This window comes from Danio aesculapii, chromosome 22 (assembly GCF_903798145.1).
Source record: "Danio aesculapii chromosome 22, fDanAes4.1, whole genome shotgun sequence".
Lineage (NCBI taxonomy): Eukaryota > Metazoa > Chordata > Actinopteri > Cypriniformes > Danionidae > Danio > Danio aesculapii.
The window spans coordinates 30,643,929-30,660,797 of NC_079456.1; the positions used below are offsets into that span (position 1 = coordinate 30,643,929).

General features: G+C 36.7%; 1 protein-coding gene across 1 annotated transcript; it reads right to left on the reverse strand.

The window, feature by feature from the left end:
* Positions 1-5,268: 5,268 nt before the first annotated feature.
* zmp:0000000606 (interferon-induced very large GTPase 1) lies at positions 5,269-13,264 on the reverse strand. Its single transcript, XM_056447618.1, is given in 5 exon segments — positions 5,269-10,558; positions 10,729-10,772; positions 11,102-11,103; positions 12,443-13,007; positions 13,097-13,264. Coding segments are annotated over 5 exon segments (5,400 nt in total). The 5' UTR covers positions 13,146-13,264; the 3' UTR covers positions 5,269-5,818.
* Between the last annotated feature and the right edge of the window lie 3,605 nt (positions 13,265-16,869).

Here is a 16,869-nt window from a genome sequence, read left to right on the forward strand (position 1 = left end):
TCTGAGAATACCACCGAAAGGGAGTCCTAGTGGTGATAAGAGCCCTCAAGGGGGCAGCAATTTATCAATAGTGTTCCTAGAAAGTATATGATAATATTTAAAAAATCATCACTGCATACAGAGACAAAATTGTTTAGCATATTTATCAGCACATCATTGACCAGGCCCTAGAAGACAGCCGGGGCATTCATCAGCCCAAAAGGCATGATCCAGTACTTAAAGTGGCCAGCGAGAAGCCTGTCTTTCACTTATCCCCCTTTAGGATGCAGACCAGTCAGTAAGCATTGCAGTCATCCAACTTTGTGAAGAATCCTGCCTCCTGCAACATCTTAGGAAGAATACATTAAGGGAAGGGGGCACCTGTTTTTAACTGTAATACCATTCATCTGTTTTTCTTCTACACAAAGAAAAATCTGGACTTTCTTGAGCAGAGGAGAGTCAGATGAGGCCAGCATATGTATGTGCCCATGGCTACATGCTCAAGACTTGAAATGGAGCATACCCTGCACCAAGGAGGAGAGGTTCCAGGGAGCAGATTGATTGAACATTCGTAAGGTATGTAAAGAGGGAGAGATATGACCCAGAACTTGCTTAAGACCAGACAAAGATCATGGTAGGTCACTGGAATACCAGAAAGATCAGCCTCCTCCTGCTGAGGAATAGAAAACCAGAGCCAGGAGACGAGGCAACACATAACCATTATTTTAAACAAAATGGACTCCAGGACAGGACAGATTTTTTTACCAAAAGGTCAAAAACCAAATAATGCCCGCAGCAGGTAAAAGGATGATTAAAAAAATACTTGCAGACTTGCTGCTACAAATGTCAGAAAAGACAGAAATCCAGAGGATAGAGCCTGAAGAGATTGTCTGATGAATTTCAAAAATAGGCCACTGGACTGGCCGATATAATAGAGGCAGCTTGAAGGGGAATCCAAAAACAGTTTGAAACAGGCCAGGGCAAAAGGACTTCAGGTTCTCATTGAGGCAAAGACCAGACAGGAGACAGACAGGTCCAATTGGAAGTATCTGAGAGGAAACCTCTCCATTAAACTTAACACACTGATGCTGGAAAATACACCTGCTACAACAAGCCATCAAAATAGAGCTGATTATCAAGGGTATGTGAACATGCTTTATTAACATGTTTTTCATTTTAAATGATAAAAAATGTTATTATGCTATTTTGATCTTTCTACAATCAACAGCAGACAAGGAAAACATATCAGCCGATGAAGGAAACTGACAAGAAGTAAAGGGTCCAGATGTGGTGACTTTATACTGGGTGTGTATAGTAGCAGCTGTAGTAGTTATACTGATAATCGCCATAATCGAAGTATGTATGTCATTGCAGACAATACAACAAACATTATTTAATGTGTTCCTCTGGATTTTTGTTGTTTTTGTTTTGTTTTTCAAAATAAACACCTATTCCAATTTTGGTTCTTGCTATACATTTTTTAAAAAGTTGGTATAGTAAAGAATTTATCACTTTGTAATGTTGCCAATCTTTTTCACAACACTTAAAAGACATTTAGGAACTGAATGCATGGGCGTACCTGGAAAATAAGACAGTGTACTCTGCTCTAAAGTCTCTATGAACTTTTCAGCATTAATGGTGCCATCTCAGATGTGCCAGTTAGTGGACTTGTTGCTAGTAACAGTCTGGATGATCCTTTCTTTTTTGGTCCGGAGCAAATAATGTAATGTAATGTGCATTTATAGAGCACATTTATTGTATGTGGCCATACACCCAAAGCGCTTCACAGTTATGAGGAGGGTCTCTCCATTCCACCATTAATGTGCAGCATCCACTTGGATGATGTGACGGCAGCCACAGGACAACGGTGCCAGTGCGCTCACCACACACTAGCTATCGGTGGAGTGGAGAGAGAGTAATAGAGCCAATTCAGTGTATGGGCATGATTGGGAGGCCATGATCTGAAGAGCTGATGGAGGGAATTTGGCCAGGACACCGGGGTTACACCCCTACTCTTTCACGAGAAGTGCCATGTGATTTTTAATCACAGCAGAGAGTCAGGACCTCGGTTTAACGTCTCATCCAAAAGACGGCACCCACTGAAAGTATGGTGTCCCCTTTACTTTTTTACTGGGGCATTAGGACATCACACAGACCGCAGGTTGAGCACCCCCTTCTGGCCTCACACCACTTCCAACAGTAACCTAGTTATCACATGTGGTCTCCCATCCAGGTATTGACCATGCTCAGCCCTGCTAAAGCCTAGTTCACACTACAATATTTTAAACATCGGCAGATCGCTGTGCTGTTCACACTACATGACTTGATTTTGTGTCTTTTAATCTCTGTGGTGTTCACACTATGCAACACCACGTAAATGATCCACAAGAGGGGGGTCACACACTACAAGATCTGACAAAAACTCAGCTCAGTCAAGCTACCAAACCACAGCCAATGAAATGTTGAGGGAAGAGTCGTCAGAAAAAGCTGAACTAAGCTTGTGTGCTGATGACATCACTGACAGCATTCAAGCTTTCAAGAAAGCATTTAAAAACATTGTCAATAAGCTGATGCATCAGCGGATCAATCGCTCATCTGCAAGGTTCGAGTGGATTAACACACAGCGAGTTTTTAATTTTTGTAATTTAATAACTAACATAAGTATAAATAAAAATAAAACTAACATAGTTATAACACCCTGACATTTCCTAAATATCTGTGTGTTTCTTTCTAACATTGTTATATTTTTAAAATTACATAACAGTAAAGAACTGAGCATTTCTACCTTTAATTACCATATTGGTCAAAATGACTGCGTGCATGTCTGCTACTTTTCGCTGTGACTTTAAATATGCATGCATTTTTTGCCTAGCAACTTCCTGCTAACTAAAACATAACTTTTTGATACCAAAACGTAAATTTACTTCAGATATATTTTTCAAAACAGCATATTCTGTGCAGGGAAATAGCTCCTGTTTGATAGTGAAAATAAAAAAGCAAGCCCCAGACCTTTGCATTGTTCTATCTTAACTACATATTTATAGGTTGTATTACCAAAAAAGATAATATTTTTAGGGTAATTGTGTCATCAAATATGATGACAGACATTAGAGCTTAATTTTAATATCTCAGTAGAAGCTTTGAATGTAAATATGATGTGACAATATGATGTTTTACATGAGAATGGTCAGAATGAGCAGTATGGTAATCCTAATAGTTATAGAATTCTAGTTCCCCTGTTAATATAGCCTACTCTTAGTGTTAAGGCAGAATAAAGCAAGTGCGTCTATGCCCATTCTAGCCAATTAAAGACGTTTCTGTTGGGCTCCTGAGCACACAGGCATTCAGCTTATGCTGATATGCTCTCTCATTGGCTGCAGCTCGTCACTACATCTGACCTCACGTGGGGTCAAGTCGGCCGACTGCTATGGAATATTCAGCATGCTAGATATTGGATTTCCGTTTGCGAGGTGTCAGTGACTATTCAGCGAGCCACTTTGACGCGTTCTTCAGTAGTTCACACATAAAGACTGGCGAGCTTCCAAATTTTTAACTTCCAAAATCAGGCTCAAATCAGGCTTAAAATCCTGTAGTGTGAACTAGGCTTCAGCTTCAGTGAGTATCCGGTCTCGGGCTGCAGGGTGACATGGCAAATAAGAAATAATAACAAAAATAAATAAATCTGTCAACGCGTGTCCTAATGTATCATTGCCGTCATCTATGTGGATGTTGAAATCTCCTACATTTAGTATTTTATCAGTTTTAACTAGTAAGTCAGAAATAAAATCTGAAAACTCTTTTAGAAAATTTACATTGGGTCCTGGGGGTCTATATATGGTGATTATAGAGAGAGATGACATATAATTTTTTCTGCATATCTCTACATATTTTCTGCATAATTCAAACAAAAGTCTGTTTCTCTGATTAACATTAAGAAAATCAATAAGACTGATGCAACTCCACCGCCACGACCAGTCTGATGAGGCTCATGCTTATAAATATATCCCGAAGGAGCGGCTTAATTTAAACTAAAACAGTCATTTGTTTAAGCCAGGTTTCAGTAAAATTATTATTTACAATAAGTCCTTTAGGTGCAAGTGACCTGATGTTTGGAATACCAAACTTTAAAAAATGTCTATTTTCACATATTTGCTGTTTATCTAGTTTGATCATTATTCGTGTTTTTTCTATAACACAGAGTAAATTTACTTCTTGATCTAATACGAGGCACAGTTTCTATGGGATGAGCCAGATATTTGCACTAGAGATGTCTTTACTGGGCTATTTATTTAGCCTAACAAATTTAATGCTTAGAACATCACTACATGGGCCTTCGTGATTTTGTCGCTTGCTCACTCTTGTCTCAATAATTTCCTCATTACCAGACATCAAGTCAACATTATGGATATGCAGGAGGCTCCAGGAGACACTAGATAGGGGTGATCTTTCCGCTCACATCACAGCAGCTAAAAACACAACAATGAATTCAACAAAGAGGTCATCACTCTTTTAGCTGCTGCTACTTGACTGCAGTGGTCACTCACGCCACAGACATCAGCCAGGTTAGCGTGTATCCATATAGTCATGAATTGCATTTTCGTCCAATATCAATCTCTGGCCAAACAATCAGTATTTCTAGTAATTAACCAAATTACATGCTAGAATAAATCTCAAAATGAAGACTCACTGGTTTAAGAAAAGAAAAATGATGAGGATGTAGAAGATCTCAATAAAGATATTTATTCAGCATAGCAGTCTCAATGTACATGGCAGTACACTGAGTTTAGTCAAAAATGAACCCTGAATATTCTTATACTCAAATTTTTCGTACAGGTTTAGTTTACAGCATTTAAATGTAAATAAAGTTTGTTTCTTGACTGTCGTCACAGCTGTGCTCTGTATGTTAATGCAGTTTTGACACCCAATTGTCTGAGAAGGTTCACAGTTTTCCTTTCCCATCCCCATTCAACAATCGATAACCATTTGCTCAAGATGTGGTCATCTCAAATAGTGTAGAGACAACAAATATTGACTTATCTTCTCTATTATTTGGCTCTTTTGGGAGCATCAACACACAACTTAGAGTGGAAGTTGAGTCAAGGAAGACTAATTTCTTACACTGAATGCACTAAACCCTTCAAATGTTTATTTTTCAGTAGTGTTCGTAGCTTCTATCATAGTTTATATATAATATTAGTCATTATATATATATATATATATATATATATATATATATATATATATATATATATATATATATATATATATATATATATATATATATATATATGCATTAATGGTTACAGGTTAACAGACAATAAAGGGATTGTTCACCCAAAATTAAAAATTCTGCCATCATTTACTCGCTGTTCTCTTGTTCCAAACCTGTTTGAGATTTTTCTGTTGAACACAATAAAATAAGTATCAATAAGTAAAAATAAAATGTTGGAAACCTGAAACCATTGACCTTTATAGCATTTTTGTTTTTTTTTTTGTTGTTGTTTTGTTTTTGTTATGGAAGTCAATGGAAACAGGTTTGTAACATATTTCAGAATGTGTGTGTGTTTAACAGAAAAGGGAAACTCATACAGGTTTGGAATCACTTGGGGAGAGGACATGGTGAATAAAAGTTATTTTTGGGAGAACTATCCCTGTAATTTCTATTTAATCATCATTTTTAGTAGGCAACTTGTCCTAATAATGCCCTTAAATCCCTTTTTCAGCACACGTTGATTAAAATATATATATATATTTATATGGAAAGAAAACAAACTCAATTTTAGACACGTATTACTGTGGTCTATGACATGGAGATGTACACATAACTCATTTTCATCTTTCAGATAACATATTCATCCAAACTGGCAATAGCTTGCTCCTTTGTGTATTGACTCCATTCATGTGAAATCACATTCCACTTGTCAAATTTCATTTCAAAGTAATTTTCCAGCTCTGTCTGAAATCTGCACACAAATCACTTCCAGTATGGCAGTTCAGAGAAGTCAGGAGTGATGCTCCACTGGGCGTAAACATGTCCTGCTGTTCTGTAATCTCGACATGGAAACCACTGACCTATATAAAACAGTTTACTGGTTCTTACTAAAGTTGTGCAAAAATCTGCACCGAGAGACTTTGATTCATCATAACAGCTACCCTTGAGTCCATCCACTCGATGGAAAGGAACACTGTGATCTCCAGCATGGTTTTCTATTGTGTTGGTGCAGGTGGCACCACAGAATGGGCACTGAACCCAACAGCACTGACAGAGATGATCAGTCAAAACCTGATCTGGTCTGTCCTCATGCTCCAGGTTTTCTGGAAATGCCTTTGTACTAAATTTACATTGTATTTCAGATGCTACTGAACCAAGTTCTACTCTTATCACATCTTCCAGGAGGTTAAAGTCATCAACACCATCATGACTCACTCCACTGAAGTTCTTTACAGAGAATATAAGCACATCGGAGAGCTGCTCTGTGAAGTCGTCCAGCCACTTCTGAACATCTTTGGTTGTGTTGTCTGATGTTGTCGCTCTATGAGCTGCTTTTTTGATCTTCTGCTTCAGGAGTTCAATGTTCTGCTTCATCTTGGGACGAACACTCACTTCAAACTTATCAGTAATGTACTGATTGACTTCATCTCTGATAAAACTCTCAAAGTGGTCTCTGGGTGAGAAAATGTATTCAATATACTTGTCAAAATCTTCCTGTTCTGCCAGGGCTTTGAGGATGTGTTTCTCAATTTTAGATCGGTTTCCATTCAGTGATTCACAGTCTGTCTGAATTTCATTGGCCAAATCTCTGGCAGTGTCTTTGAAGACACATTTTTGAATGGGCTCTTTCAGTTTCTGACAGATGATCTCACCAAATATGGCAGCTGATGTCGCACCCTGACAGTATTTCTGGAAAATCCTAAAGTACTCTTTGCTTTTCTTTTCAAAGTAAAAAACAGGATCATTGGCTTCCCTGAACTTCCTGTGTTGGTCTTTGATTAACTTGTTTTCTCTCTCACAGATAGACATGACCAAATCCAAGTACAATTCCTTCTTGAACACACAATTCCTTGAACGTTGCTCATAATCTACTGTTCTAGCCTTAATATAATCTGCAAGTTCTTGAATGTAGATTTTGTTGTAGCCCATCTTTTCAATGTTATATGCCATGATTATTTTATCTGCTTGATGAGCAATGTCATTTACAAAGGCTCTAATTTGGGTTTCAGATTCAAACTTCAGTTTAACTGATCCAAAGGCATGTCCTGTAGTTCCACCAGATTTCTTTATTTGTATGTATTCTGAATACCTTAGCGCAGAGAAAATATTTCTGTATCTCCAGTCGTTCACACAAACTCTTTTATAGTTACTAAGGAAATTTTTCACGTCATTTAATACATCAATGTTTTTAATACGTGGAGTTTCTGCAGTAATTTGCTTAACACACTCTTTCCAAAAGGAATCAAACTCTCTTTTGAGGATAGTTTCATCATTTGCTTTGTCTTTGAGTTTTACAGCAAGTTCTTTGCTCTTTTCAAAGAGAGTGTTTTCATGACGTGTCCTCTGTGCATCAATCCTTTTCTTCATGTCTCGCTGCTGAAGAATCTCATTTAATTTTCTTGTTGTTTCTCTCACAATGTTTTCCTGAAGCTCTTTGATTTTGATGTCAAACAATGCTTTCCACTGTATCAGAATATCTTTATTTTTGTCTTTATCAAAAAAATCTGACATAAACCTTTCAACTTCTCCAACTTTCACACTTAGTTCATCATGAAGATGACTTTCTGAAACCTCATGAAGTGCTCCATTTTCTATTTTATTGTGGAATTTGTTCTCTACATCGAGCATGGTTTTGCGAAGACTCCAGGACCATTTGCTGTATTCTGTCTCAAGTTTTCGGTATGTTGCAATTTCCAGACAATTTCTGAAGCTGAAAACAAATCGTTCATTCAGTAAAGCCTCCCAGAGATTAATAATATGTTTTTTTAAGTGCATCAGCTCTAAACCATCTGATTTTGAAGCATGGCCAAAAAATGCTTGCTTTAGGTCTTGGATGTTTTCACAGTATGATGGGTTTGGCGGTGCCATTGGTGGACTGCCCTCCCAGAGCTGTGCAAAATATTTCACATCTTCCTGAATATCAAAATTAATGATGTCATTAAAACATTCTGCATCACAGACTTCATCTTTAGCAGCAAGTTTTGTCATTTCATCCAGAGTCTTCTGAAGTCGTCTTCTTCCCTCCATGGTTTTCTCTCCAGCTGTGATTGCAGAAACGTTCTGATGTACAAACATGCAACTGGGATTCAGTTTGACTTTCTTCATCCTCATGAAGGCTTGAACAACAATCTGTAGAATTTCCTGCAGCTCTGATGGGTTTTCTCCAAAAACGTTGATCAACGTCAGATTACCAAGACCAACAACAAATGTGGCCAATTCATTGTCCTGATGTCTTGTTGATCTTTCAGCCAATTCTAGAGCACGAAGCCCTTCAGTATCAACAACCAGAATATAGTCAAACTTCAGCTGTTCTTTCATCTTCATTTCCTCTGAAACTCTGATCAGTTGCATGAAAGCTCCTCTTGTGCATCTGCCAGCACTGACGGCAAACTGCAGCCCAAACATGGCGTTCAGCATAGTTGATTTCCCAGAGCTCTGAATCCCTAAAACTGACAACACAAAGACTCTCTGATTTCCCAGTTTCTGGATGAGTTCATGAAGAACAGCAGTAACCCAGACCACAGGAACATGAGCAGCATCCCCATCCATCAGCTCCAGAGGAAATCCAGAGATCATCATGTCTGCAGCAAGACCTGGGAGAGAAGTAAAACTACACGGCAGACCTTGCTTGTTCTTGTTCTCGGATATACACGATTCATAGATCTGACCAATCTCCCTCAGGATGTGCTCCAAGCCAAAGGTTGCAGCTTGAAGTTCATCTGATATCCTATCAAGTTCTGCATGTTCATCTCTAAAATTAGTTGTCATTTGCTGCTCAGTAATGTCATTTTTTTCTTTCATTTTTAGGATTTTTGACCATTTTTCATCATATTTGCAATGTAGTGCAGAAAGGTCAGCTGAGGTATATTCATCCAGTAGAACTGTGAGCCATTTCAGAAAAAACATCTTCTCATTTGGAGGTTTTGAATCCATTTCTGTAAAAAACAACTTCATGAACTCACCAGTGTCCAATGCAAACTGCTTTTCACGAATTTCCTTCATTTCCTGTTTCTGTTTTATGTCCACATTCGACTCGTGAGATCGATGAAGTTCTTTGTTCTTCTGACACCACTGATGCCACAGTTTCCCCTGACAGGGCAGAAATGATTCTTTGATTTCTGTCAGATTGTTTCCCGTCAGTAAGTCCATCATCTGCTGGGCTGCCTTTTTTCCTCTTCTACAGTCACCATCATGTTCCTCATCTACTCTGATTTCTGAATATTTGGAAACATCTTCAAGCCTAAAAACTGAAGATGATTTTGGAGATGATAAAGAAAGACATTCATTTATAGTTTGTATTAGTTCTTCAGATACACCTGACTGATTTCTGTCTTTTAAGCCAATTTTATATTTCATTTTTCGTGTCTCAGTTACTCTATGTTTATCCTCAGCAAAAAGACAAATTAGTGGTGTTGTGTCCTTGTAAAGATTTTGAATCAGTGTGGCACTTCTGTCATTCTTGTCAAGTCTAGATAGAATAACTATATTGACAGAGGACATTTTAGTGAGGATTTGAATCTGCTTCTCATGGTCTTCTGCATCACCATGAAGGTTACAAAAGGCAACACACTGAGTAAATTTATCAGTGTCTTTCCCAGAAGGACAGTACCAGGCAATCTCCACCACTCCATCCATCAGTAATCTGCTTTCACTGCTGCCTGAGCAATTTCTGTGAAAGAATGTGTTGTGTTTCTCATTGATCAGATTGTTCATTAGCTGAGATTTGGATGAAGACACTGACCCAAACCTGAAGAAGAACACCATTGGTGTTTCTGCCTTCCATACTGGCTGGGTTTCACTGCTGGTTTCACCAGCTGCATGTTTTATCTTCCAGCTTCTGCTGATTAATCTCAATGTCCAGAGAGGAAACTCAATCTCTTGTGTAAATGGATCAGGAACAAGCAGGGGCAGAGCATACTGACATTGAGACAGTTTAGTTACCATTAGCTGCTTCAAGAAACTATCAGCACGATGAAACACAGCCATCTGAACATCCATTGGATGAACAGGATCTCTCTGGCTTATCTCTTCAGTAAACAAAGGCATTTCTGTGAAAATATCAACATTACTCTCATCTTCAAGTAAGTCATTGTTCCTCTGTTGTCTGTCATGTTGTTCAATGGTATATTCAGTTTTAATGTATCTTGATCTGTAGTTCATCATCAGTAGTTTTTGTAGGAAAGTCTGAATAAGGTCCTTTTCAGAACAGGACTCGTGGGACTGTAATGAATAGGTATTTTGTAGAAGAACATCAGCAGCTTTAAGCTTAAAATGGCGTCTTATATCAAGATGGAGTCTTTGAAACAGATGCTCTTTTTTTTCACTGCTGACGATTGCACCATCCTCTAAATGCTTGTCCACTTTTAGCTGTGAAACAATACAGTGCATTAAAATGTTTTCTGAGGATTAGTTTACAGAATTCATAACAAATTATTAAACTCTTCAAAGTCACAGAAAATAATATAAACTGTATCCATAAGAGGCATATATCAAAATTCTTCTCCTGTTCTGTTTTTGAACTTTAATCAAAAGCTTACCTTATGTTTCTCTTTGATCCCCGGTGTTGTGTATTCCATACCTGCTTCTTTTAACACAACAAAAGAGGGAATATTAATATGAGTTGATATTTTAACCTAGCTAACTTGTAATTAGGCAGTCTCCAGACAGCAGAATACATGCATGTGTCAAACAGTTTATTTGAAGCAATGTCAGTCTATTTGCCTTGAAAAGTGCTTTTCCATTGCCATTGTTTACCTCATTCATAACTTGTTTGCCTGATTATCTTGACCTTGTTCATGACTGATTATTATTGTTTTGCTACTCTCAAATGCCACCATGATTTATTACATTTGCATACATCGAATACAACTTTTATCTTTAAGATTTGATCAATCTAATCCTTGTTATTACATCTTGTTATTTAATTTAACATAACAGTTGATTTACATATACCACCAAATTTTAGATTAAAATGGCAGGAATGTTGCATCAACTGTGAATGATCTACATACTAAAGTAATTAGAGAATAAGTTCAGGATCTTTCAAATTACTATTGCCATGACTATAAATTATCTTGTCAGTCGAGGTGTAACAAAGCTGGCATTATGAAATGGTAATAAATTATGTAAAAATGATTGTTTTGCATATAGTTGTAATTTTCTGCAAATCTGTCGCATTTCCAAAACAATCTGGTTAAGTGAATCCACAATACTTGTTGTTCAATTGTCATGTGTGCTCTGTTTGTTATATCCTCATTCCTGTTAGTGTACATGTTCTCATAGTTTCGTTTGGGCTTTGGGGATTTCATGCATGCAGTTCATAACCAATTGTAGCCCATGAGAAAATATCAGCTAATTACCAAAATCACATTGTTTTCAATGCAAACTCATTTGATTAAATCAAAGGAATATAAAACTTCAACTGTAAATTTTCATATTCTTAAAGAAAAATAATTAATCTCTAAGAAAAAAATTCAATCTCATTGAAAACATATATTCTTGCACTTTATTAGGCAATGTTTCATTTGTTTTTGTCGTGGATCATTTGTACGCACACTCATATAATTAAGTAAAGGTTATTTATAAACTAATTTTGAGAGGATCACGTGCTTATGATTGACCACGGCTGGTCCTGCATTAGCTATCACATGATTTACCTGTCAGACGATTCCTAACTCACTATACATAACCAGTGTTTCTTACCTCAGTGTCTTCATCTTGAAGAATACCCCCTCCCACCCCTACTTCCCCCTTCTACCCCTACTTCCCCCTTCTTTTCTAGTGGGCAATAGGGCGGTTAAGTGGTTAGCACTGTTGCCTCACAGCAAGAATGTCACTGGTTACAGTCCCTACTGAGCCAGTAGACATTTCAGTGCGGAGTTTGCTTGTTCTCCTGGTGCTAGCATGGGTTTCCCCCGGGTTCCCTGGTTTCCTCCCACAGTTCAAAAACACACGACCTAGGTAAATTCAACATGCTAAATTGGCACCACAGTCAAGGTTTTAGTAAGTTGTATATTTTTCTATAGCCATCCCTATATCTGTCATTAGCCAGAAATAAGTTGGGGGAGTTCTTGAGATCTACTTTAGCTAATGGGAGGGAGCCCAGGGCTCTAAGATTTTATAAGCTCAGGGTTCTCACTCGGGACAGCATGCCAAACAAGCTTTATAATCAATCATCAGCTAAGTGTAAACTCTTGAATATGGTACAATTAAAAATGAATTAGTGTTATGAAAACAAATCAGTGTTCTTACTTTGACACATCTTCACTAGTGTAAAACTGCTGGTCATTATCAATAAACAGTTGCTCTATCTTCTTCATCAGGTCTCTAATGTCTGACTTCTTGTTCATGATCTTGCTGCAGGTGTGGTAGCTTCCTCCACATTTCTCGATCAGCTGCTCCAGAGCCGAGTTTTTCTTCAGGTCATCGATTATAGAGTCAGACTCTTCCTCATTCTCGTAGGTGAAGAGAATCATCACAAACCGAAGGACTCTGTCACCAAATACGCTCTGAAGCCACTCAATACCCATTTTATCAGCATCTGTTAACTGTCCCAGTCGCACAACAAAGATGAAGGCCACTATTTTATTTTCATTCACGAGTTGACCAGCAATTTGATCCAGATCAAGCGCAGTTTCATGAAAACCAATCAGATTAATCACAGACACATGACGTCCTAATATCTTCATCTGTGAAGAAACAATCCTAGATCTTGCTACATTTTCAACATTTGCTTTTGTTTCTCCAAGTAGAATATTGTCATCTTGAAACTGGACTGCTGCAGTGCTTCCAAATAACACGATGTTCAGATTGTTATCTAAATTAGATACAGGAGAACTGTTTTCAGATTCATCAATAAATCTAATGTAAAAGTGTAAAAAAAATCTGATATTTTTATTTTCTTACCCATTCTGCTGAGTGATGGATCAACAGTCAGATCTGGTAGTCCATTCATCAGATTTGAACCCGCCTTGTTCTGCTACAAGTCTTTAAGCATGCAAAACAACATTTTAGAAAGATTTTTTAGAAGAATCTACCTTTCTTGGCAGTTCATTATATAGTAGGCATCGTTCACCATCCAAGTGTGAGGAATAATTATGTATGAAGTATCAAGTCTCTTCCTGTTTATGTACACTAGTTGTAGATCCAGTCTAACAGGATTTGCAGTTTGTAGAAGCAGTCTGATTTCTCATAAATGACGCGGTGTCCTTTTCTATACTCACTGGACCAACCACATAACTTTCGATTTTAGCCCAAAATATTTGGCCATGAGCTAAGTTCATAGTTGCCATTTTCCTTATCCCTTATGTTTTAGTTATACATTACATGCAAGCAAACAACCAAATAAAGGAACTTTTTAAGAATTAAAAAATGGAATTGAATTACCTCCAGTCATATGAAGCTTCAACTTCCTACCTTTACAGTAATTCAAGGATGCAAAATGATGGCAAACCCTCCCAAATAAAAGCAATTTCTATGTAACTAAAAATGAATTTTTTTGTATACTTTTTGTGTAAAAATTTAAATTTAAAAGCAAATGCCTTTTAAGAGCATAAATCATTAGAAATTAAGTAATCTCTTGTTAATAAATTAATAAATAAATAGTATTGGTCTTGTTTATTTCCCGGTGTTGGGTTGCAGCTGGAAGGGCATCCGCTGCATAAAACATATGCTGGATAAGTTGGTGGTTTATTCCGGTGTGGCGACCCCTGATTAATAAAGGGACTAAGCCGAAAAGAAAATTAATGAATAAATAAATGCTCTTGTTTAATACTTATTTGCTTTCATAACATCCCATCTAAACATAACCCTTTAACTAATATATCTACTGTAGTCTTTTGATGCATAAATTGATACACAGCAAAACACTCTAACAAACATCCAACAAATGAAATTCTAACTAAAGAAATTCTAACAAACATTGGAGTAACATAGCAGGGGCTGATGTAATTATTATCTGCGATCTTGATATAAAGGAGATTTAGTGGTAGAAACAGAAATCTCCATATAATTTACCCAATGCAGAGCACATGTGTGTCTTCTCTCAAATTACGAGTACAGGGAGGAACACAATTTCTGTATTTCTTTTCTGCTATGCTTTGAAAAATATAAGTGTATATTCTTCAAAGTATGTAGGGGAGAGAGAGAGTGTCACACAAATGCTTGTAAAGACAAAAGAAGTTAAAGCTGTATGACAAGCCAAGGCTTTATAAAGTTTTTTTGATATGACGCCACGCGTTATGATATGAATGATTGTTTTGTTGCTGACCTACAAGCTACTTAAGTAAGCTACTAAAAACTTAACTTGTGCTCTTCAGAATCCTTCATTCTGAATAGGTCCTTTAAAGACACTTTAAATTTGATCACTTCAGTTTCGAAAGATTCTTCAATAATTCGGCAACCATGAATGAAGCAATAAACTGACTTGAAGCGGAAGTTGCTTGTTGTGGCACACATCTGAGTGAAATGGTTTTTTGAAGCAATATAGAAATCTTCATTTCAGCTTATACTTTGCATGCAAAATATTTTATCCTCTTAAACCTGTCCACCCAGCCTGATCTCACGAGAAAACGTAAGTATTTTACGTCATGTCAGTTTAGTGGCTAATTCGTACAAGTTCAGTCGTACGAAATTATACGATTTTAAAAAGGAGGCGTGGCACCTAAGCCCACCCCTAAACCCAACCGTCATTGGGGATGAGCAAATCGTACTAAAATGTACGAATTAGATCATACGAATTCATACAAAATAGCCACCAAATCAAAAAGTTACGAACTGCCGTGAGATTTGGTTGGTCCACCTCTAGTAAAAAAAGTATCAAAGAGAAAGCATGCAAACATAATTTTTTATTTAACTTACTAATTATTATACATTGTTATTGTTTGTTATTGTATTTATATATCATGTAATATTTGGTAGAGAGGATTGTTATGCTTATGTTTTCTGATCAATCATAATTTCCCATTCATTTCTTCTTTGGGTTGTTTGATATATATACATAGTCTGCATAATTTCCTCCTTTTCACAATTTCAATTTTACGTAATGTCTGGCTGTCCCTGCACTATTGGATTGTTCTTGTGGTGAATTTTCACTTGTACACACACATACATCCCAAAGTCATTTCTAACTATCAGTTAGTTTTCACTTATTCATTCATTCATTTTCTTTTCAGCTTAGTCTCTTTATTAATCTGGAGTTGCCACAGCGGAATGAACTGCCAACTTATCCAGCACATGATTTACGCAGCGGATGCCCTTCCAGCCAAATACTGGGAAATACCAATTCACTCTTGCATTCACACACATACACTAAAGACAATTTAGCTTATTCAATTCACCTACTATATAGTGCATGTCTTTGGTACTGTGGGGGAAGCCGGAGCACCCAGAGGAGAGCATGCAAACTCCACACAGAAATGCCAACTGACCCAGCCAGGGCTTGAACCAGCGACCTTCTTGCTGTAAGGCGATCGTGCTACCCACTGCACCACTGTGACACATTTATCAGTTAGTTTTATTGAAAATAAATAATTAAAATTAAAAACATTTAAAAATTGTGTTGTATAAACAAGTGCTGAAGGGGGAGGAGTTAATATATCACACAGGTTAGTGTAAGCAAGCAGTCATTTTAGGTTTATCATCAGCAGCAATAAAAATTGTTGTTTTTTTTTAAAGGGTACCTATTTAAATTTGAATGGATTGATACAATATGCATAATGTCTATGAAATAGGAAGCATAAACTCAATGGAAAATTTACATTGGTTAAAAAACCAACAATTATTTTTGACGTTTGAAGATGATGGCATCTATTGTCTTATAAACATCTGTAGATGGAATTTATTGCATTTACATAAATTATTGATGCATTTAAAAGAACTGTCAGATTGGAAAGTGACAGTTGTATCTGGCTCATTCTCTGAAGTATTGCTCACTAATTTTGGTAATGTCTTTTTGTTCAATTTATTTTATTATTATTATTAATGTGTATGATTTCATTATCCAAAATATTTCTAATGATTTCTCTTATTATATTACAGACACATTGTTTTGATGTTTTACACTAAAGAAAAACATTTTATTTGTGTTTTGTTTTTTTGCATAAAGCTCGTTATTTATTTATTTATGGAAACTTATGGAAGGTTTGGTGTAGCTTAATTTAAGTAACAATTTACACTATGAACTACAGCTATACTTGACTATTACCCACCTAAGCAGCTAATTAGTTGAGCTAAAATTCTTAGTTAATGATTACAAATTGATGTTTGTGAGTTTAGCACTTTTGCTTTCTCTCTTTGATTCTCGGATAAGTGAGGATGTACTACAAGATTTAAGGTGTTTTTTTTTTTTCTTTTTCATATGTTTATACACCATCTGATCAAGAATCTTCAAGACCTAACCCCCTTCTCTTAGTTCACAAGCATGCAAAGTGGTATGTATTTATTTATTGTGCATTTACACATTTATACATGTGTATATGTGTGTGTGTTCTCTGTTACGTTAATTTGTGTCTGATGTTATTATTTTATTCATTATGTTTATTTAGACTGTGTCAAAGTGCATTTAACTTCTGTAAAAGGAACTTAAGCCATTTTGAGTGGTCAACATCAGCTGACTCTTCTTCCTATTTCCATCTATCTCATAGTTTCCCCAAAGCATTTGTTCAGTCTGTAAGGTGGAA